This window comes from Thamnophis elegans, chromosome 4 (genome assembly GCF_009769535.1).
Source record: "Thamnophis elegans isolate rThaEle1 chromosome 4, rThaEle1.pri, whole genome shotgun sequence".
NCBI classification, from domain to species: domain Eukaryota; kingdom Metazoa; phylum Chordata; class Lepidosauria; order Squamata; family Colubridae; genus Thamnophis; species Thamnophis elegans.
The window spans coordinates 64,161,072-64,186,457 of record NC_045544.1 but is presented as its reverse complement, the minus strand read 5'-3'; the positions used below and the strand labels follow the sequence as shown (position 1 = coordinate 64,186,457).

The 25,386-nt window shown below is 36.6% G+C and overlaps 1 protein-coding gene across 3 annotated transcripts in view; it reads right to left on the bottom strand.

The window, feature by feature from the left end:
- The window catches only part of SMOC2 (SPARC related modular calcium binding 2), a 140,399-nt gene that overhangs the window by 14,194 nt on the left and 100,819 nt on the right, over nt 1–25,386 (bottom strand). For all 3 annotated transcript variants that reach the window (XM_032216926.1, XM_032216927.1, XM_032216928.1), the window contains one exon: nt 19,045–19,127. In XM_032216926.1, coding sequence (XP_032072817.1) covers nt 19,045–19,127 — 83 coding nt within the window. The remainder of the gene's footprint in view (nt 1–19,044; nt 19,128–25,386) is intronic.

Sequence of the window (25,386 nt, the reverse complement as noted above, 5' to 3'; positions counted from 1 at the left end):
ACCTTATCCCCATCTCCATCCTTTTATTTTCTTCCCTCTGAGTTTTTCTGCTAAATATCAATAGCAATAGCAGATTTTTATATACCGCTTCATAGGGCTTTCAGCCCTCTCTAAGCGGTTTACAGAGTCAGCATATTGCCCCCAACAACAATCTGGGTCCTCATTTTACCCACCTCGGAAGGATGGAAGGCTGAGTCAACCCTGAGCCGGTGAGATTTGAACCGCTGAGCTGCTGATCTAGCAGTCAGCTGAAATAGCCTGCAGTGCTGCATTTAACCACTGCGCCACCTCGGGACGCAGAGGGACTTGTGTGTGTCTATGTGTGACAGGGATTTGTGAGAGTATTTGGTTGGAATATGCATATAGAGAATCAATTAAACTTATAAAATAAATATTTTTTTCAGTACTTAACTAGAAGTCATTAATTCCAACACTACAAACCATTTCTTCTTCTGTTTTGTCTTTTTTTTAAAGTGTGGATTTTAACTGCCATGTACATACTTATAAATGTGAATAAGAGTTTGTGTAAGTGTAAGTAAAACAAACGTTTATTGGCTGGAATAGAAATTTCCCAGATAGATGGAGTTGGTTGACCCTGGATGAGCAAGGGAAGAATAATTTTTATTTCCAATCTTGTTGGGTTGGACTGTGTGTTTCTCTTAAATTCAAGACTATCTTCTTTTCAAGTAAATATGATGTTTTTATTTGTGCAATTTTTAAACAATAAATTATTTTATCAGTAATAAAACCTCTCTATAAACCTACATACCGAAAACCACACAGCAGCTAAAGCAGGAAAATGAAACAGAAGGCAGTATAGATTTAATCAAAAGTTCACATAGCTTTGGGCAGATGTGTGCATGCCATTACATCTTCAGACTATTGCAAAAGACAAAGTCTTTAAAGCATAAATATTTCAAACTGATGTCTGCTTGCTTAAATAAATTGCAGTATGTTGCTTATTTACCAAAGTATGTCTTGGCACCATTTAGGATAGGGCCAAAAAGATGTTAATGTTTTGGTAAAAGGTAATTTTGTGAAAACTCTGGTGGGACACACTCCTCCACTACCAAGGTTGTAGGCTCTTACAGATTCAACCAGGTGCATTCAGATGGAAATGAGAGAACCAAAAAGCTGACATTTTATTTTTGAAAGCAGACCCATCTAAGAACTACAAATGGTTGAGTTACAGTGGAACTCTCTAAATCTATCACTAACATCTCTGAACAGACAGTATGTCTGACGCCGAATGTTCCTTCTGTACAATAGGAACTTGGCATTGCCAGGGGTGGGGTGAAGGTTTCCTGGCAAATCAGGTAGAGTTGGCCAGTTCTGCCAAACTCCCTTGGGACAGGATTGGATTGGAGCTAAATCAGCACAAGCCACCGCTTGCCTCACTGAGCCTAATCCATAGCACTCTCTTGCCAGGATTTCATTAATCTTTCTTGCAGCTCATATAGTAGATAACCTATAAAATATAGGTCAGAATTTTCTTGACTTTTGTGGGTTTGATACTCAAGGCACATGCTACTGGTAAATGTTGTACCTCTTCGGAGCAAAATTGACAGTCTTTTCTATAAAGGCAGGATCTATTTAGTCTTCACAATCATTTACTGAAAATTCATGCACATAATTAACAAAAATATTATATATATATATATATATATATATATATATATATATATATATATATATATATATATATATATATGATAGATAGATAGATAGATAGATAGATAGATAGATAGATATAGATAGATATAGATATAGATATAGATATAGATAGATATAGATATAGATTAGATAGATATAGATATAGATATAGATCATATAGATATAGATGATATAGATATAGATATAGATATAGATATATAGATATAGATATAGATATAGACAGAAACCCAACATTTTTACTGTTGCCTTTGTTATTTATCAGCACAAATAAAACAAACACACTCTGATGCTAAGGAGTTAGACGTTCTACTCCCCCTCCTCACCTGAAAGAACTCTGTTCCAATTGCCACTCGGGCATGGGCATAGCCAGCACATGACTCATCCAGATTGTGGGCTGGGAGTTTAGACATTCTACTCCCTCTCCCCACCTGAAAAATGCTCTGATGCTAAGGTGTTAGACTGAGGGAGAGAAAGGGATAAGATAAGAGAGGCCTCAGTGGGGCAAGCCTGAGGGAGAAAAAGGAATAAGATAGGAGAAGCCTTTGTGGGGACAGCCTGAAGGAGGGGAGGGGAGAGATCGATCAATCATAACTACTCATTAATTTTCAAGCTGTAAATGTTGATTTATCAAGCCCGATCACTTAGTTTCGAGGGGAGCACGGGTATCCAACTAGTCTAGCAATAATCTTTCAAAACTGATTTATGGAGAAGTGAGCTGTATTAGTCTAACAGCTTGCTTGTGGTTTTAGAGTGCAGCCTCTTATGGGCAGCCTCCATGGTGTTAACCAATCAATAAAGAAAATGCACTTCAGAAAAGAACAGAACACTTTTCACAAAATTGTGTATGGTTTCTGAAATGCATGTCACGTATAAGTGAGATGTATTTAAGTAATAGAATTCTCCTTGTGGAAAAATGACATGTAAGCAAAACAGAAGCAATGTCATTCTAAATTTTGCTACTCTGCTGCTTAACCCGATGTGAAAACATAAAAAGACCAAACTTTAAGCCAACACAGGGCAAATGTTGTCCTCTCCTGAGGTTCGATATTGGTGAATGAGAGTGCCCTAACAACTGCACAGTAGAATCTTTGTTCTGTTCAAGTGTTATCTAACACTGAAGTATTCTTCTTAGTTTCCCGTTGTGATTAATTTTAACAGGCTGGGAATAAAAGCTGGGGAGAAATCTAAGGTGATGTCATGAATAATTTACCTTCAGTGAATTCTTTTATACAGGCAAGAAAAGGCCAGAAAGAGAGCTTGTCAAAAAATATTGTTAATGCACCATTTTTTTTTCTTCAATTTCTTCTTTTTTTACCCCACAATCACCTATATTGTATGGCTTTGACAGCTTACATAAATTATTTCTTGTGAAAAGGTTGAAGTTGAAACCACATAATGTTACACTGCAGGTTCAACGATGTAACACAGAATTAAGTGTTTACTTTAGAAATAGTTTTGCCCGCAAGTATGTTTTCCATTTAAACAGAAAATGAACCATACAAATCTGGGTCCAACCAAGGCATATCACATGACAAGAATATATACAAACACTTCACCTCAGCTTTCAACTCTATAATACTAGGTTTTCCAATGTTATACAGACCATGTAACATATAGGCCTTTGGCTACACATCATGTTCAAAGTATTCTGCTGAAAACTCAAACATTATATGGCTGTCATGTGCATGATATTGAATAGAGGTTCCTGTGGAGAAACCATGTTCATACTAACACCAATTTTGTATGAACAATGACTGTGTGAATAGGGGATTCCATGATAAAAACTCTCCTGGTCTTCGTATCAATCACAAAGGAGCTTTTTCCAAAAGGCAATTAGAATTTCTTGGGTTTCCCCCCCCCCCCCTTGAATACATTTTATTTCTCATCCACCAAATTTCCTCAATTCTAAATGACTGGTGGGAAATCCCCACCATCCCCCACCAGTTAGTTAGAACTGAAGAAGCTTGTTGCATGAGAATCAGAATGTTTTAAAGAAAATAACAATAACAAGAAAGTCCAGTTGCCTTTTGGAAAAAACACCTTTGGGACAACCATGACCTGGATGATTGAGAATCCCTTAGACAACATTTACATCAGTCACATAATTTGTATGCTGAAGCAAGTCTACTTTTTCCAAAGGATATTAATTCTGATGCTCTCTGAACTTGATTGTTTTCTTGCACATGTTTCATTACCCAAACTAGGTAACATCATCAGTAGCACTGATGTAATGAAACATCTGCAAGAAGGCAACGAAGCACAGAGAGCACCAAGGACCCCTCATTTCAACCCTGGGCTACAAATATACTCAATATATATATTGAGTAAATTTATTTCTCCCGCGTGGGTTTTCTCCCGAACAACTAGAGACCTACATACTAACACCCGCGAAAACCTCAGAAAACATATATATATATATATATATATATATATATATATATATATATATATATATATATATATATATATATATATATATATATATATCTCCCTTTATTTATTTATTTATCAGCACAAGTACAACAATATATTTATCAGCACAAATAAACACACACACACACACACACACACACATATGTATATATACCTAAATGCTCCATTCCAAGTGTGAAGAGAGAAAAAATACTTTGGCCATCCTCAAAATGTCCCAAGCTTGAACTATTTTATTTTTCTGCCAGTAAAAACTGGACAACTATTAGACTAAAAATTTCTGCCACCACTACCAATAATTCATATTTCCAGAATTAAAGAGGGTTTTGGCCTGTTTTTGAAGAACTCAATCTTCACATTATGTTAAGGCTTGAAATATTTGTAAATATGTGGGGATTGGAGTGTTTGTGGCAAATTCCTTTACTGTTGATATTAATTTTTGGTCTACGTATAATCTTGACCTTATTCTATTTCATCTAGAAACTGATACGAATTTTCTATTAACCGCAATAAGAAGATTGTGTTATATTTCTGGATAAATTTTCAATTCATACAACCTTCTCAAACCAAATTATGCTTAATGGATTTTTAATGGCTCTCTCTGACTCATAAACCATTGAAATGTGCTGGATTCTCAGAAATATTCTTTTTTAATCAGAGTAGATGATGTGGTTTCCACATAGTTTGGAGTACAGCTCCCAAAAGTTCTCATGTACTGCATAAGTCAAAGAACGAAGAAATAAGATTGTTGCACACTATTGTACAGTAAAGACATTTAAATTCATTTTTTTAAAAAAAAACCTCACCTTCAATAGGATTTTTCCACCTCTCTTCCCTCAGTACAATTACCTAGATCAAACTATCAATGGAACTAAATTCTGCTGGCATTGAAACAAGTATTTTAAAACACCCTTAGAGTTTGTAATGAAACCTTTTTTTCCTTATGGTAAGTAAACTTGTCTTATGTAAAGTAAGGTAAGTAACCATTATTTATATTAAGTAAATGATAATTATAATAATTTCCTACAAGGGAAAAGGAGAATTAGCTAAACTCCATTCCATTCCCCATCCATTGGGTAAGCCACCTGTCCTATAAGCTGAAGGAAGTATATTTTCACTGAAGGTTCAATAAATTGCAACAATTGGTTTAGCATCTTGTCTAGCTGACAGCTGTCTGAAATACAGGATTTCCCACTGAAATCAGCAAAATTTTCTGGAAATTTTGTTTGTTTACCTACTGGACTAGGGCTTTTTTTCCCCTGAAGCCAAGAAGACCTCTGAGTTGCTTAACATTTCCTTTGTTACTAAAAGTTAAACAAAAAACAACCAAACAAGATAACCATCAACAATTACAAGTACAATTACAAAAATGCTCAGTATGCAAGGGACATTCAAAAATCAAAACACAACTCATAAAACGGGTCTCATTCCTTGTCTTCATTCTATCAGAATTTGTCTTAAAACTTTCTTTGAAAACAATTCCTAAGACAAGAGAGCCTGAATAAGCCTATCTTTCCTGACCTTATTGGGTGAAGGAAGGAAGGGTCTGAAGATGATAGTTGTATAGGTAACCGGTCCTGAGCCATTTAAGTGAGAAGCTTGAACTGCACCCAGTAGCAAATTGCAGCCCTTAAGCACATGTGTTATGTGAGAGAATTTGACATTCCCATCACTGCTCAGACTGCTGCATTCTCAACCCAGTACCCAGGTGGTCTTCAAGTACATCCCCATGTACAGAAAGTTGCAATAAAGCAAAGCAGGAGAAGATTAAAGCAACAGTACTATAAGCAGGAATAATCATAATCTGTGAACCCTTAGGTAACTATAAAAAAGCCTTATTGGCCACAGCTGCCCCTCCCCATGAGCAGAAGCTCCAGATGTAGGAGAGCCCTCAGATTAAAAACCAGTTGTACACAAAGAAATGCAATTTCATTATCTACCAAAGATAGTATATCTCTGAAAATAGAATACAACCAACTTCTACCTTCCTTATGTTGAGTCGGAGTTTAATTTTCTCCATCCAGATTCTAACAGCACCAGGACCAGGATATAACATCTACTGTATTTCCAGTTCAACTTGAGCTTACAAACTCAAAAGCATCATTTGCAAAGAGGCCAAGCTAAAATGCGACCTAACGCAGCACCTTCATATAGATTTAAATAAGAGGTTTTGAGAGTATCAAACTATGCAGTATTCCACCATAAAGATGTGATCTCTCCCCACACTAACACTGACTAGAATCTCTCACATTGAAAAAAGGAGATCTACTGCAAACACTACTTTTCACTTCCCAGTACTGGAGACAGTGTGATAGGATACCAATGCCATCAAAAAGTTGTAAGAAATCCTGCAAAAATAGGAGACATTGCATAATTTCTATCCCAACTTACTATCAACTCTCTAAACATCAGCCTAATCAATGAACCATCAAGAACACTCCCACTCCCACTGACAGAGCAAGCCATTCGTATATAAACAGAGAGCAAACCCCACTCCATTTTGGAATTGATGATGTTACCTAGTTAAATTGTTAGGGTTCAAATAGCATCCAAAATTAAATCAAAGCATTCCCCAAAGTTCCAATTTATTAAGAGAGCCATGTTGGCATATCTGGGAAAACCCGAATCTTAAAGCTTCCCGGTTTTCCCCACCCAGTTGAAAGTTCAAGATCTTGCCCCCATGCCCACAAGTCCATCACATGATCCAATCTTCCATTGCCATGCTGGCCGTTCCACCCATCCAGTTCCAGTCAGGTGCAGAGTGCAAAGACAAAGACCTTGGCTTTCTAGAAAAAATGTTGGTATGGCTATATATCATCTAACTCTGTATAATCTCCCCTCTCATTTTCCCACAATAGAAAATGTATACTAGAATAATAGAAAGTGTGGTAGGCCAAAGATAAAAAAAAGACAGGCCTGACACAAGTCATGGAATGTCTGCAAGAAAACAACCACGTCCAAAAGCACTAAGGACCCCACACTCTATTCCATTTCCACCAGAGTTACAGACCTGAAATCTGACCCAAAAAGATTCACATAGTCCACTTCTTTCAGGGAACTGAAAGCTTAGTGAATCCTCTAGTGCTTCACATCCCAGGCTAGAAATCATAAGACTGAGTTTTAGTCCTGCTATAAGCATGAAAACTAGCTGGTGACTTGGGGACAATCACTCTGTCTTAGCTCAACCAACTTCAACAGGGTTGTTGTTGTGCAGAAAATAGGAGAAAGAAGTATTAGATATGTTTGCTGCCTCCAGTTATGTATAAATATAATAAAAGTGGCATTAAAATAAATAAGTGGCTTTATTGTTTTAAATGATGGCTGGCACTTTCCTACATTATGTTTTCTTGGTTAGTTTGTTATGTTTTAACTTCATTAAACTTCGGCAAGGGAACTTGTTGAGAATTGAGCTCAAATGATTAAACCCCTTTCCCTGGAGTGGCCTGTCATTTGCCTTCTGCCAAATGTCCCTCTGCCAACTTCCCCAATCTTCATTCCTTTTTCAAATCCCCTCCCATTTCCCAGACTTCCATTATTACCCTGGGGAAATATATTCTAGACATCTATTTCACAATTCTCCACCACACCCCAACAATTAACCCAGAGTACTTTGCTTTCCAGAGTACTTGGTAACTTGGTACAATCATCCACACACCAAATTATGACCTGCAATCTTCGGTACAATTTCTTTTCTCAACCCTTTCAAATTCCACTTTTGCCTAGGTTGAGAGGAATTAACTCTATACTTCTACCCAAATATCTCCACCTCTCACCAAAAGAATCCACTTCCTCTCTCCTTCTCAAATAACACCAGTGCTCAACTCCACACATTCCTGAAATCTTCTGCATTTCTTCTCAGTGCTCCATAATTGTTTTTTAGGATATATCTTTGGAAGACAGTCAATCCCAACAGCCTTTCCAAAGTCTGGTCCAGTTTATTTGTTGACATGTCCATAGAACAACTCCTACAGTAGTTATTTTTCTAGAAGTAAAATGGTGGATATGCCTAATTGCAGTGGCTGCAACATTCAGCCCTAAGTCCAACTACATGCCTTTGCAACCAGAAAAGTTCCAGAGCCCAGAAAAACACTCCTCAATTTGGCCGGATTCTGCAAATTTTTCACTGCCACAAGTCTCATGGAAGAAAAGTATCTCAGGTGGTTGGTACATGCACCAGCCTATCTCCGGCCAACTCTCAGATACTTAGACTTGGCCTTAACCGTAATTCTCTATTTCCAAATATGCATTCCTGCAAGCAAAATTAAGTAGGAAGAAAACTTGCTTGCTTGAACATTTATAAAATCTATGACTACAGTAAATGCTACGTACATGCACTTTCTTATGTGATATCTCAATAAGAAAGAAAAGAAACTTTGATGCAAATGCTCAATTAAAAATATTATATAGATATTAAATTGCTAATTTGCTTGGGCTTTTCTAAATTCAGTATGTTTTCTTTTTTCTTCTTTGAAGAGAAAAACTCTTCACTGCTATATTACACTTCGTATATTACAAAGTGTTTTCAAGAGAGGTTGGCAGTATACCATGGGGCAGGACAAGATGAATTATCTGGCCCAAAAGAATTCTTCAACAAATAAGAGCCAAACGTTTATGTGTTTTTTGGGGGATTGGGGCATAATCTCCAAAGGCTAAAATTAGACTAGTAGCATTTTTAAAATATCACCATCAGAATTTTTTTTAAAAAATGATAACTCAAACTAACCAAACAGACCCAATTTCAATGTGTTTTTATACAATTGTTTAAACAGAGGCTTATAAATTGAAATTATGGGAAAACCATATTGCAGTCATGCCTGGAAGTGACTATTAGGACATGTCGTTACCACCGTGGAATGGAACCTGGCATGACAAAAATATAGCTTGACTTGTGTTAGCATCAATATTTCCTCCCACATCTGGCAGGAAACATAAGTGTCTGAGATTATAACCTTGCGGTGGTTGTCTCTGTTAATAGGAAAATGTGAAATAATGACCAATAAAAAGAGAAATAATTATTAAGAAAATGGTATTTACAATCCTCTCCTAGTATAAGCAATAAATGAATTGAGGATGGAGAGTCTACAAAATACCCAATATTCAGTGAACCCTTTGGGAAAGATTTGTGGCATGCCTCGCTTGAGGGCACTTCAGCACCTTGGGCAAGTGGGACATTAATGACTAGGCAGGAGTTACTTTTACTAAAATTGTTGATCCACCCACATCAGAACTACTTCTTTAAGCTACTAACAGAGAGCTCTGTGTAACCCAGCAATGCTTTCAAAGCTGCCTTTGGAACTTGGCATCTCATGGAATGAATCCCTCAAGCCAAATATAATATAGTCTGCTTTATTAAGCCACAACAAACTAATGCTCAAGTAGCTTTAAGAATTTATGTGAAACCCACCAGAAATAAATAATCTGAGATGTGTATCTGACACTGTGTCTAATTTGTGCACAGTGTGGTACGTATCTAGGAAATGAGCAATCCCTTCTTAGCTTCTAGAATAACTTGCAATGACAGAAGCACAATTGAATCACATTAAGGGAGAGTGGGGGGAGGATGGTAATTACAGTTCTAAATTATTAGTTAGGAAGCCTGAAGTACAGCCGACTTCATCTGAACTATAAGTGTACTTTGACTACTAATTGTCTTGGATCCAGTTACAGAAAGGAGATCCAGTTACATTATAGCAATACATAATGGATTACTTAAATGACTTTTTTCCAGACAGATATAATGCTGAATATAAGATCTTAGTGTCTTAATATCTTTTTTTCTATATTCTGAGCAAACTAATAACTTTCCATATTAACAGGGTTTCAGTTTTAAAGTTATAATTTCTAAGATCACCAAATGTGTGGATTAGGAACTCTGGCCACCAATTAATTGGATTATTATTACTAGCACTTGATCAATGGCAAAAATAGGCAAATCTTATGGTATTTTCCTTTTATGTTACAGTGGGTTTAGAGGAAAAGATGATCACATACCATATGTTATCTTTTCTGGCTTAATATGTTGGCAATTATCACACATTCCAAAGAGCATTCCTACAAAAACATTCTCTACGAATCACTTGACATAAGAAAATTTTCAACAGAGCAAGAATTGGGGATAATTAATGTATAAGAGACTCGGGAAAGATCAAAACAAATCATTTCAGGGAAAGAAGGACAGGTTTAAAGATAAATAAAAGAAATAAATGTCCCTCTTTGTGTATTTGTACTAAAAGCTAAGATTAAGCTTTCTTATCACCAGTGCACTTTTACTAAAGAAGACACAAGAAAGGCCCACCAAAAAGAGTCGGGGTAGGTGAATTAACTGCCAAGTCAATTCCAAGAGACATAACGGGAAAAGCTCATTCCTCTTATCATAAATCCAGTGAGTTGTGCTCTAATCCAGGGGACTCCAAGCTTGGCAACTTTAAACCTGGAAGACTTCAACTCCCAGAATTTCCCAGCCAGCAAAACTTCTAGGAGTTGAAGTCGTCCGGGCTTAAAGTTACCAAGGTTGGAGACCCCTGCAGTCTAATCAGCAGTGGCTCAATATGGCACCTCTGGGGCACACTGACTGATGGTTTCACCTCCCACCAAAGACTTGTATTTTCAGAATGATTTGGAAGGAGGGGCAGTGTTGGTGCTCCATAAACTTTAATGCCCTAAGCCACAGCCTACTTGGCCTTAGGATAAAGCCAACCTGGACTATAATATATGGAAATATTAGAATTGTAAACATGTCCATCTTGTATCTCAGATTTGAGTGAAATGTGCTCAGCACTGTTTAGGTGAGATTACAGTCGTGGGACAAATAATGGAAGGAACTTGAAATTAGGGAAAGAGGGTGAGCAATTAGTGGACTACTTGGGAAGAAAATAATTTTCACAGACTAGAGCAAGAAAATTATGGAGGTAGGAAGTTTCATCTGAAGTGAAGAGTCCAAAAAGAAACAAATTAACTCTGAATTATATCTATTTGGATTCCACTGATAACTAATGGTAGCTGTTTAAGATACAGTAGTTTCTCTTATCCAGAGACAAAAATCTACAAGACTTGATGAGGAGATTCTCTCCCTCCATGGAACAGTTCTGCTCTATTTTGGAAAGGCAAAGGCTAAGGGCTCTGCATTTCACGAGGCTCAGATTTAGGAAAGACTCATTTTTAACATTAGGATAAAATGAATCTTCCAGGAAGAAGGAAAGATATCTAGTACGTATGTACACGTACACACATGTACACACACACACACACACACACACACACACACTAACATGGACACAATATACCAAAATATAACTACTAGGTAAAAATGTACTGTTGATCAGCAAGCTTAATCTTAATTTCTAGTACAAATCACAAAGAGGAACATTTATTTATCTTTAAACATCTCTTTCTTTCCCTGAAATGGGAAAGAAAGATAAATAAATTATAATTCTTTGCAGGCATTCAGATTTTTGCAATCCTGATCTGGTAGTGCTAACCATAATTTTGTAAATGTACACATAAAATACGGATTGTTTTCTGTTTTCTCAAAAAAATGCACATTGGATTTGTATTTCTTAGTTTGCAAGAGTGATTGCTAGAAACTACTCCCCCACCGCATTCATTCTCGCTCCTTGCTCCAGGCTTACAAGAAACAACTATTAAGCCGAGCTTGCCCCACGACACCCCACAGTTATAGATGAACGAGAGCTAACAACATGAAGCATTCACCCCGGTGCCGGCAGAAATCTCCAGGCCAGAGCTCAAGCAGCTGAGGAATTCTACAAAACAAAGTTTGCACTGTGGAGAATGTGGCAAGTTTTTAATCTCCCAGCATACTCCTTCTTCCCAAGTGACCTTGATTTCATCAATTTACCTGTCTGTCTCTGGGAAATGAATGACCTTCAAAAATAAACACAACTCTGGACCACAGCAAATTTCAGTTTTATAAACACTAGAAATGTTTTGGTCTACAATAGAATATGCAACTATTTTCAGAGATGTTCTAGGATTGGGCTTTTTAATTTTTTTAAGCAGTTTCTTTTAACAAAGGCTGCTTCTATGAGACATGGCAGCCTCTGACTGATCCAGAAAATCAAGGAGAACACCTGTTTAGTGGGAACAGTTAATCATTTTAAAAGCCTGAGAAATGAAAGTCGCATAGGAACTCTGCTGCAGCCACGAATAAGCATTCCAATGATGGTCAGCACTGTGCCCCTGCAGAATCACAATGCATCACTTGTTTTATACAAACACAAACATAAAGGAAGCTACACCAAAACAGAAATAGGAATAACTCACTTGTGTCTCTGTGTGTTGGTGATTGTGGAGTGATCTATGGCTGGACACAGGCATCATAGGTGTAGAAACCAACGATAAATGGGTTGCTCCATAAATTCATGCAATTTAATATATATTTCAATGGAAAATTATTTTCTTAGTGCAGTGTTGAGTATGCATAGATTTTCATTTTCTGTATATAGATGGGATACTTCTACCTGATCTCTGCAGCAAATTAATGCTGGCCAATATTGCTATGGTAATTACCATTTGCACATAAGAAAACATGAAAAGAGCCATAGACATTATGTACTTCAGTGGACCGAGCTGTATTCTCTACCAGATCAAAGAGACAAATAAGACTTGTTCTTCTGTTCGACAATGTCAGGAATTGAATTTAGGAGCACTTCCATCAAAATTTCAATTCATAAAATCAGAGGAAGGGTTAATTTGTCATGACACACTTCTGTCGCATCTTCTTAGAGCCATACCCGCATTGCTTTAAGTGACTGGTGATAAAGCCAACATTAAGCAGATATCTTTTCAGCTGGTTATATTTAATGGACTTAGTGAAACAGATGAATGTGAATGAATGAATATATGCTTCTGTTTCCCCCCTCTCTTCTCTCTCTGTGTTGTGTTCAGTTCAGTTGTTTTGTAAAAACTAGAATTGTTAAAGCAAATAATTATTATCTATTTAGAGATGTTTATGCTGTACTTGTTACTTGGTTTCTGATATTGAAATAAAAACACATTCAATAAACTAGCTTACATCACAAATTAAATTTGGATTGATTACACACACATCGTACATCGTGCTTTTAATAACTGGCTGTGGGTTTTCAAACCATATGGATAGGAATCCAAATATCCCTAAATTGCCTATATATATATATAGATATATATATATATATTATATATATATATATATATATATATATATATATATATATATATATATATGTTCAACAGTACCTGTTTGTGTATGTATGTATGTATGTATGTATGTATGTATGTATACATACATACATACATACATACATACATACATACATACAGGTACTGTTGAACAAGTTAATGATGCAAGTCCAAAGAATCTTTAAATATATGAACACACCTATTCAAGTATGTTAAGATGAGCATTCTTCCTACAATAAGAACATATTTCTTGCCATGATAATATTATATGCATATTTTTTTAACTCTATTGATACTGTTTTCTACTTTCAAAAGCATGTTAGAGTTTACTGCTTGATTTGCAGGTTTGCACAAGTGAGTTGCAAAAGCTATTCTCCAATCCCATTACATTTGTTGGTTGGAAAATCTTTGAAATGTGCCAATTCTAAGTGGGGAAGATCCTTCAAATTGGAGAGGAAGAGGATTGATAATCCAGGCAGCAGATGGAGAAGAAGGGATTTACTGATGCTTTTTCTGTGGCTCTCTGAAAGTATGCCATTTCTTAGGCCATTATAGATTTAGAACAGTGTGAGAGCTTGTGGTTTTATTATTGAGAATGGCTTATAAAATTAGGAACCAGATGTTTCAACAGCCAGCTTATGTTTTGCGAACAACTGTACAATGAATCAATGGGACAGATTGGATTTCCAAGAATACTCAATTATAATATCATGCCTCTTTGAAATCTCCCAAGCCATTTAAAGTTAAGAAACTCAATTCTACGCAGAATTAAAATGCTGTATTATAAATGAAGCAATTCTTTCCAAGGTCTGTGGAAACTACTCACACTTTTCTGATTTTTCTCCCTATCAAATGGTTTTTTCCTTTATGTAACAGCATCTTGTTGGGCAGATCTCAATGATCTAAACCAGAGAACCTATTTAAAGTAGGGGGAAGTGATGAGATTTTCAGATTGCAATATTACCAGGCTCAGGACTAATGATGCTACACAGACAGCCAACTCCCACTTCTTTGAACCCAAGGATATAGAACAAACAACTAGGTTTGAAGGACTTTGGAAAATGGCTCAAAGCCATTGGCATAGGTTCTAGTTGTGATAAAACATGTGACAGAGGAAAAAACATTTTCATGAGTTCTCTGAAATTATTATTGAAATATTGGCAAGTTAAATCTATTGTGAATGAAGCTATGTTTCTTATAAAATATAAGATTCATAGCTAGCCTGCTTCTACTTAGCTTTAGTTGGCATGCTATCTTTCTTAAGTCAGATCATCTATCATTTTCTCTTAAGTCATTGCAATACCTTTTGTATGTGGCTGCTCTTCTGCTGACACTCTTCTCCAACTGAGTGCCTAAGGTATACTTTCTGAAAGTCAAGCAGGTTTGGGTTTATCTGAGCCTTGGAAGAAAAGCTGTTCCAAAAAGTAGGCACAGCAATAGAGAATCACATCTCCTGGTCCCACTCAAGAGTTTATTACATGAGGGAGGGCAGGGTTGACGTCGCTACGATACGACATGCAATCTTGGAGCTCCAGGATTCCTGTCGATATCTCTGTTGTTGGACAGTTCTTTTTGGACCTAAACCATCCTGCAGAGATGGTGACAGAGAAGGGCATGTCCTGCTGATCTCAGGGGCTTCGCAAAGCCCCTGATCGATCCAGGAGAAGCTCTTTTTTCTGGCTACAGAGAAGCAGCCATTGAGGCTGCAGAAGGTTGGGACAGACCCCTGAAATGGAAGCAGAAGAGGAGATAGAGTTTGTCGGGAAATGGTGAGAAAAATTTTACTATTAGAGAAGAGAACCACCCAAAAAGATTTAGAGTTAAATTAAAATTGAAGATTTTATTGAAGTGAGATTAAGCCTGGATTAAAACTATTGTGTTATCTTTTTCACTTTAATTTCATTTCTTCTATGATGGGAATTTTTACAAATCGTCTTCCTTTTAAAATTGGACTGGTCTCCCCCCCCCCTTCTTCTTCTATTTTTTTTCCATTTTTTTGTGTTTGTGGATTGAAATTCTCTTTCCTCTCAAGGCTCAGCTGGATCATAACTTTTAAGCATTTTTTCTCTTCTTTTTGAGTTCGGAGATTAGAGAAATAGGTAAAAGCAGAAGAAAATAAGTAACACTGCCACCTGCTCTTTGGAGTAAAGAGAAAGCCTTGACTTGAAAGATTACACTGAATTTGTTTGAAACCTAGCAAAAAAAAACCTTGGATGTCTTAAGTGGGCGGTGTTTACAACCTGGAAAAAATTGTGCAACATGAAGAAGAAAAGGAATTAACATTACAAATAATATGCTAGAAAATTCAAAAGTTAAACTAATAAGCACAGAGAGAATTGATAGAGATTTGAGATTATAGAACAAAATACAGAAAGAATGGAGGGAAGAGTTCAGAATATTACAAACAATGATGAACTTGAGGACAGAGTTCCGAAAAAATATTGCAGAAAAATATGAACAAAGTGATAAGAAAATTGTTGACACTGACAGCAAACGGAGAGTGGAGGAAATGATATGTGTGAAATACTGAAAGGAGAGATTGATGAACTGGAACTCTATCTCAGACTTCAAAACATAATGAAGAAAGGGAAAAAAATTGGCAGAAACAATGAGAGTAATTTTGGCAAGAAGCACCAGTGATAACTAAAGGTAGCTGAGGGGAAGGAACGATGGAGGTTTCGACTCTCTATAATATAGGAATGAACACAAGTTGCAAGAGAAGTCCACATAAGACTTATCAGAAAACACTTAGAATACAGATTCTACAAATGGCAAGAGATATTGGACTGCACTAACTACTGGAAGGATAACAGGATGATGAAATGAAATGTCACAATAAAATTAAGTCAAACTTAGTTAAACTTGAGTACTATGTATAAGACAAAGTAATAATAGTTATAGTCAAATAAATGATTAACAATGATAATAATGCTTTATATATACTAGATTGATAATAAAATTTTTATATTAGAATATAAAATAGAATAGAATATAAAGATGTAATATTCATTGGATGATTTCAGGATGATGTATGAAACGCCATAATATAATTTACTTTAAATTTAGTATGCTTCATATAAAAAGGATGTAATAATAGCTATACTCAATGAATGTTTAATCATAATAATTGGTGTATGTGTGTGTGTGTGTATGTATGTATGTATGGTGTATTATATATATATACACACACACACACACATATATATACATATATACATATATACATATACATATATACATATGTACATATGTACATATGTACATATGTACATACATACATACATACATACATATATATATGATTGAGGATATATAATAGAAAAAACATAGAATTGAAAATTATTAGAGAATGTTACCAATACTAAAAATAGATTGACTTAGAATAGGATATAAAATACTTTATTATTGGATATATTGAAGATGATATAATGAATTATTATAATATAAATGAATCCATATTTAGAATACCTTGTTTAAAATGAAGAAACAATAGTGATAATCAAACAAATGAAGTACTATAATAATAATGTATACAAAATATTTGATTGAAAATATGTGACTTTAGATAAAGTTTAAGTGAGGACTGTGGAAAGGACGCACAAAAACCTTGTAACCAATCAACACACTGTACGTAATTGTTTTTATGCTACATGTCTTGTTTGTTTATGTTTGTTTAAAAATAAAAAAAATAAAAAAGAGAGTTTATTACATCAATAGAAACAATCTGAGATAGACAAATAATTAGATCTTTTCCCATGAAGGCTTTATAGGTAACAAATCAGCATCCTGAACTGCACCCGGAAGCCTACTGTTAACTAGTACAGCTCACAAAAGTAGCATTGTTACATAGGTGCACCAAGGTGCTCCCATAATTACATGTGTAGGAGTAACAGCTTCCTGGGTGATCCTCAATGGCAGTCTCATGCAAAACACATTGTAATGATCCAAATGTCCAAGTCATCAGTGGCTTCCTGATTCAGGAATAGGCACAGCTGGAGTGCAAGTTGGATTTCTGCAAAGGCTCTCTAAGCCATGGCTGCCAACTGATGAATGATCTCACAGAGAAGCCTCCCATAGACATTAAATAGAAAGAGGGAGGAACCAAGCAAAGGTGTATAGGCAGCTGTGTCCATCAACACTGATATGGACCAATCTTGGAGGAAATTTTTGCCTCCCACTCCCATCCCTTTAGTCAAAGGAAATACCACAATCAATGGTACTGGAGGTTACCAACAGAGTAAGGAGGGTCAGGATTGATGTAACACCCCCCACCCTCTGTGATCCCACCAGATATCATGAACCAACACAATCAGTGTCACGTATATCTAAGTTTGAAGGCCTGCCTGAAAAAGACTCAGAGTCTTCTGAATCTTCATCCCAAAAAAGCTTCTCAACAACCTTCCCAAAAAGGGAATGTTGGAAATGGATCAGAAATTATGTGATACAGTTACATGCAATACTAAATTACAATTAAATTAATTTAAAAATAATGTCCTGACTTAATAGGCTTTATATCTTATAAATAGTCATGCAACCTTGGCCATGTCCCAGAATTAGCAACAATTGATTGGGGGGGGGGGGTGAACTAAATTTCTGAATATTTTAATAATCGCTGTAGAAAATTCATAAATATTTTTTTTCTTTCCTCTGACACATATTTTATCACAACTAAAACTTATGCCAACTGGCTTTGAGCCAATTTTTCCCAGTCTTTCAAAACCAACTGTTATATACTCGGGTTTAATGAAGTGGCCTTGGCTGTGTACCATCATAGTTTTTGAACCTGGTTAATATTGCGATCCTGCAAATCTCATTACTTCCCCTATTTAAATTGTTCCTCTGGTCCAAATCAGTGAGATCTGCAGAAGAGGATGTTCTTAGAAAAGTGGAAACAACTACCTATATGCCAGGGGAATGTCAGAAAAAGTAGTTCTTACAAAACCATTACATGCAGTACACTGTCCTGGTATCTCCCAGGTTCAAACTGAGGGAAATAATACCTCATTTCTTTTGGCTCAAAATAAAAAAGCGAATAGATAAGAAAAGCCAAAACTTAACCTACATTGCTAAAAGCAGATTTCCCCCCCTGGTTTTATTGCCAATGTTGTATCTATGAGCTTCCATTGCAAGCAATATCCCAAAAGATGGCCTAAAATATTTTAAGAACCGAGATGATTGTGCCCGCCATTCACACAAATGGAGCATATGCGCTAGCCTGCTGTTTGCACAAGTGGGGATGCACTCTTGCGCAATCTCACCCGCCACTTCCACTACTGGGGCTCATGGGCCCAGTAGTAGGCTGTGGCCAGGGGTTGAGGACCCCTGTATTAGAGTCTTTACTTCCCTCCTTTTTATTTATTTATTCAATCTTTTTTATCCTGATGTTATTACTCTTTAAGTAATTCAAGGTGGCAAATAAACATAATATTCCTTCCTCTTGGTCTCCTCAAGGATACTCCATTGTTATGGCAAAATCTGCAGGAAGATTATCCTGTATATTTATTTATTTATAAACTCTGGTACACAACCACAGTATAATAACCAAGCGGGTTGTTCTGCTAGGCGTTTTGAGGAAACTGATTCCATTGTGAAGTCGCAATTGTGGACTTGGAACCAGTTTCATTGCATAACATTTACATAATATATTGCTTATATTTGCATAACAAATTATTTTTGCTCAAGTTTTACTGTAGATATGAAAGCACTCTTTAAGTTAACTGAATGAATAAACATTCTCCCAAAACACATTTATTATACACTTACCTTGCAATGGGCGCCCTTTGAACACGTCTCTTGTATTGCTTGGGTGAGCTCTAGCACTGTTATCACACTTTGGCTGTTCATATCTTCAGGGAGCATAGGAAGAAAAAAAGACATTAAGCTAATGCTAATTTAATTTGAAACCCTACCATTCTAACAGCTGTGTGATCACACTGAAATTGGCAGAGAGCTTGATTTACCTCTCGATTCTAAAATCATAGCCACACATTTATTCAAATGTCAAATAAAGCTCATTCTAAAAACCCATTAATTCATAGTACTTTACAAGATTAGAATTCCTGGGCTTGGTGATGTGACTTACTCCCAGCAGCAACATATTTGAATTACTTCTAGATATCAAGAATCCAAAGTATATAGGTAAAGTGGACTTTAATTTTATACTTGGATGCAGTTTTGATATTTATGGTATACTTTATGCCAGTGGTGGGTTTCAATTTTTTAGAACCTCTTCTGTAAGTGTGGCCTGCTTTGTGGGAGTGGCTTGCTGGCCATGTGACCAGGTGGAAGTGGCTTTCCAGTCATGTGTCTGGTGGGCGTGGCCAACTTGTAAAATGTGGTGAAACTTACTTAACAACGCTCTTGCTTAGCAACCAAAATGTTGACTCAGAAACTCTGGCATTTGAAGCACGCAAGTCTTAAAGCTGTCAAGTTACAAGACCCTTGCACCCCTAACCCTTTAGGGGAAAAAAAACCCCAGGGGTGTTCAAACTTGACAGCTTTAAGACTTGTGGACTTCAACTCCCTGAATTCCTCCTCTCGCTCTTCATCTTGATGATGTATGGACTGGCGAGGGGAGGGAGCTGGAACCGGATCTAAATGGCACTGTGGATTTGTGGAACCTCTTCTATAGAAGAGGTTAGAACTGGCAGGAACCCACCGTTGGAATGGCCAACTCAATGTCAATCACGTTGATAGGCACTTCGCCTTAGCTCTTACGATGTAATAAGGGTTAACCAGGAGAGGCAGTTTCCGTAAGCAGGGCAATAAAGATTATGCTAGAATAACACCAGAATGTTTTCTTCCTGCCTTCCTTAAAGGATTAGCCCTGTAAAGTGGGAAAAACCAAAGGAGATTTCTTCCAACAACCAGTTCTCCGAACTGCTTAGAAAGTTAACAACCGGTTCTCCCGAATAGGTACAAACTGGCTGAATCCCACCACTGCTTCATGCCATGCAGTTGCCCCCCACAAGATTTATTTTTTTCTTTGCAAGTATCTGAATAAAAGAATGAAAACCCTTTCAACTTATTGCTTATTAATTAGATGAAACCATGTCGATCAAATAAAAGTGACATTATTCCCAAGAAATAGGACCATGGCAAATGTTTTTAAAGCTCAGATTCCCTGAAGTATACTGAGGGCAAAGAAGAAATATCATTTTTATATGCTATCCCAGGTATTAATAAATAAACACTAATTTAGGAGTAATTTGTTGGTTTAGCTTTCCGCCATTATATTATCTATACTGATGGTAGAAAAATGACTAAAGATGCTAGAAAACTACTTGTATTTAATATATGCATCATGTTTTATTGTATTTCTTATTTATTTGTGGCAGAGACCATCTAGTTTTCAAATGCTATGTAATTAAATGAATGGAATAGGAACTGATAGCAGAATCTTTTTCCTACCACATAATACAGTGTTTCTCAGACTTGGCATGTGGACTTCAATTCCCAGGATTCTATGGGTGGCTGGGGAATTCTGGGAGTTGAAATCCACATATCCTAAGATTGCCAAGGATGAAAAAAACCAATATAATGATTTTTGAATTCACTGTTCACATTACTGTTGCTGGTGGAAAAACGGGATAAATGAAACCAAAAAAAAAGGATTTGATTGTAAATTTGATAATGGCAGCTAGATTAGTGATGGCTAAATATTGGGGATGAAATTGGGATATTCAAAGAAATGAGTGGTATAATGAAATTTGGACTATGGCAACAAATGATAAATTAACAACGGAAACTACATTTAAAAAATGGAACAAAGTAAAACTTATAATGAAATATGGGATTTTTTAAAATAAAATCAGTGTTGGTGGAAGGCAAAGGGAATAAACCTACTCAAGAATATATGTTGTTTGAAAGGGATAAGGGCACAATTGGAATATATTGTATATTCTTTAGTTGTTAAAGAAGAAGAAATATAGGGGGGGAAACAGGGTCTCCGAGGGGTTGTACTGTAATATTAGTTTTTTTCCTTTTCTTTTTTTCCTTTCTTTTTTGTATTTAGATGTATATATCTATGTTTGTATTATTTGCATTAAAAATACAAATGTTAAATAAGTAAATAAATTGACAAATTGAGCACTAAGAATGCTTGAAAAATTCAATCTTCTAGAATTCCTAGGCAACTGATTTTTTTTAACTAATCTCTGGAGAACAATGTGATCATATGCTACACAAAAATGGACCAGACAGAAGGGAGGTAAGTGATTTACTCTATATATTCCAATGTTTCATTTTCCCTACTGCCTTTCTGAACTTTACACTTTGGTTTCCATATCTATGTCTGATATGAAATATGGCTATGGGATTATATGTGATGGAACCAAAAAAATCATAACATAAATACACTTGTATGGATATATGGGGAGATGCACAGTTAGGGGTTAAGTCCATGTACTGCTAGAAAATTTAATAAAATTTAAGGCGTGGGGGGGGGGGATTCTTTCCAAGCCCTTATAAACAAATCACAATGTGTTTTGATACTGTTCTGGTCATGAGAATAATATATGGTTAGAATGAAATAAGTAGTCTGCCTCCAGTGTTTAATTTATCTCCTCATTGTGTGAAGGAAATGAACATTTCTGGAATTGGCTGGTAATTGCTATCACATGACTTTTTAAAAAAAAAAAAACACTAAAAGAATGACAGAAAAAGTCTTTGAACTGGGTGCTCTAATGTGGCATGTGGCAAAGAGCCTGATCCAAATTAATCTGATACCCCACTCTGCATTCCTTTCCTTCTTTTTCCTGCTGCCCTTCAGTTTCTCCATTACAACCCCACTTCATGATTTCACTTTTCAATTCTTCCTACAACCTTCCAGAGTTGTGTTCTATCCAGCAACAAATCACCACCTAGACTTTTTTTTGAAAAGTTTTTTTTTTTAAATTTCATACAAGTAACCACAGGTATACCATTACATCTTAACCAGCACTATTTTGTGTTATCCAATATTATATCAGTTCCTATTACCATCAACCCACATAGGCTATCATTTGCTCTTTCTGCTTTCCATACATGATATTATATCCTATCCACCACCATCCTGTTTCCTCTCCCCCTCTCTTCCTCCCTACCTCCTTCTTCCCTCTACCATCCCTCTCTTCTCTAGTTCTCCTTTCTCTCTCCTTTTCTTCTCTCCTCTTTCCACTCCTCTCTCTCCTATACTTTTCCTCCCTTTCTACTCTCCTCTCTCTCTCTCTCTCTTACATCTGCAGTTCCCAAAATGCTTTAGCCAGGCTGGCCAATAGTGCAAAATTGTGCGAAATGCTGGGACCTGTAGTTCAGCAATGTCTGGAGGATGACGAAGTCCACAATCTTGCTTGACATTATTTTCGGCCTAGCAAAAGTAACAACCAGCCAGAAGGGGAGATGAAACACAACCTTGGTTTACTTATTAAAATTCTGCCCCTGGCCTTTTTTGGGGGGAGCAGGGTGAAGGGATTTCAAGTGGCAAAAATGTTTTCCATTAGAGCCTTAGCTCTGGAAATGGAACAATATCATATAATGCCTTCTGAGCATTGAGTAATTCTGGTTTTGAGCAGAATTAATAGCAGCTGTAGCAACAACAAAACATTTTGAATCCATTCTCCATAAACATGAGATCTAGAAAATTTGTTTTAAAAATGACATAATTAAACTTCCGACAAGAATGCAATATATTAAAGTTTATGGAATATACTGCATACCTGCCATCAAAATGTATCCAGAAATGTGAAGAATTGGAGCAAAGGGGAAAATTCACCTTTTCAATTTTAAGTAGTTCTTAATCTACATAATAGATTACCACAAATATTCACAATGTAGCCCAATTGACCAGGTAGTATATTTGGAGGGGGGAAATATTGGTCTTTGAATTATAATTCTCACAATTCCTCATCACCAGTCATCTGGCTTCTGCCATATCATCTGTCACAACAAAGTCTATAAAAGTCGTCGGGCTACTTTAAATGTTTAAGAAACACAGGCTCTTGTTATAGCAGGCTGACATTCCCAGAACAAAAGAAGCAAGTATAAGGCAGAAATAGCAAGATCAAATGAGATCAGGTGAGATCAAATGAGGCTCACTGGTTCACCCAGCTTAGAGTTGTTGACATTGTCTTCGCAGAGGCTCCGATTACAATCATATTACAAGTTCTATTCAGAGGTGCAGGGAATTAAACCTAAACTAGGCTACTGCCCGCACAGCCCTTCCTCAACTGAAATTGTGAGCGTGAGCAGATAGACTGGCTTTCTGCAGTTAACTCTCCAAAGCATTGTTTTGAATGTTCTCCTTTTCAAACTATTTGTGCTTGTATCAAGCTAAACACACTGCATTGGTTCCTGGTGAGCTTCCATACAAGCATTCCTAAAGACGCCAAGCCCACATTGTTGCCTTTGGAAAGTGATATTTTGTCTGCTTTGTCTGCTAAACAAAGCTCTCAGCTCTTTTCCCTGCTTCTGGCTCAGCTGAAACTCATGAACTTCAACTTACTGTTTAACAACATATTAAAAATATTGTTCTCCTTTCTACTGGTTCCAGCAGTGTTGCTCCATGGGAAGTTAATCATGTGAAAATGGGCTGAAGGAACTGTTTCAGGGGGAAAAAATAGAAAGATCTTTCTGATGCTACATTTCTTTTCCTATAGCATATAGATGCTGGCAGAACTGATCCCCCCCCCCCAGTTTACTCTTTTCTCTTCTTGTGTTGTCACTTTTTGCGATATAACCAACTTCACAGTCCTTGAATCTTTTCACATCAACTCTGAAGTTTGTAAGGTTATTCCAACTTTAGAGTAGAGAATTGAATTCAGAAAGAACGATTTCCACAAAATCATATTAAGAGCTCGAAACATGAATAAAGATTTAAATTAATAACAAAAGCTGAAGCCCCTGACTTCATTACCTTCCTGGTTTGACAGTTGCTTAATAACATAACAAGTGCTGCCTTGCTGATTACTTTTAAGCATGCTAATAATTAATGAGAAAAATCCTATGGACTAAAGTCAGATTTAAACATAATTACCATTTGCTACTTCTTGGTCTTTTCAGAAGGAGATAAAAAGAAACCTACGCTTAATGTAGGCCTTTTCAATGGTCTTAGTGATGTTTTTATTATTTATATCAGAGGTGGGTTCCTACCAGTTCCGACTGGTTTGACCGAAGCAGTAGTAGTATGTCGGCCTGATTCTCTGGAACTGGCAGCGACCCAGGCCTACCACACTCCCGAACTGGCAGTAAAGCCGGCCAGAACCCACCCCTGATTTATATATATAGCATTTTTTTTATTTATTCCTCTATTACTACCATGATCATACTGTAAATTATTGGTTTAAATCTGAATAAAACTACTGAAAATAATGGGAATGTAATCAGAATTTTTAGTTGGGCAGTAAGAAAATTTTTTACACTTTCCGTGACAAATCTGCCATTATTTTAATGGCTCACAACTGTTCCCTTAGTTTTAATTGCTTACTGATTCAAACATCTTGCAATAAACTTCATTATAAAAAACTGTGAATGTCAGCACTCAAAGCATGTTAAGTATGTTGATTACTCCAGTTACAATGAGAAACAGTAAGATCTTTTGTATGTTAAATTGCCATAGAACTGTTACATCATAATCATAGTCTATTTTGTGCAGTTATAGCCCTTTTTTTCCCAGTTGCAATGTATGGCTGTGAAAGTTGGACCATAAGAAAGGCTGAGCGCCAAAGAATTGAGCCCTTTGAACTATGATTCTGGAGAAGACTCCTGAGAGTCCCTTGGACTGCAAGGCGATCAAACTGGTCAATCCTAGAGGAGATCAACCCTGACTGCTCTTTAGAAGGCCAGATCCTGAAGTTGACACTCAAGTACTTTGGCCAACAAATGAGAAGGAAAGATTCACTGGAGAAGAGGCTAATGATGGGAAAGATTGAGGGCAAAAGAAGAAAGGGACGATAGAGAAAGAGGTGGTTGGATTGCATCACTGAAGCAGTAGGCTTGACCTTAAATGGATTCCAGAGGATAGTAGAGGACAGGAAGGCCTGGAGGAATGTTGTCCATGGGGTCGGACATGACTTTGCAACTAACAACAACAGCCCTTTTAGTCTTTGGGTAAAGACAGCAACGTCACAT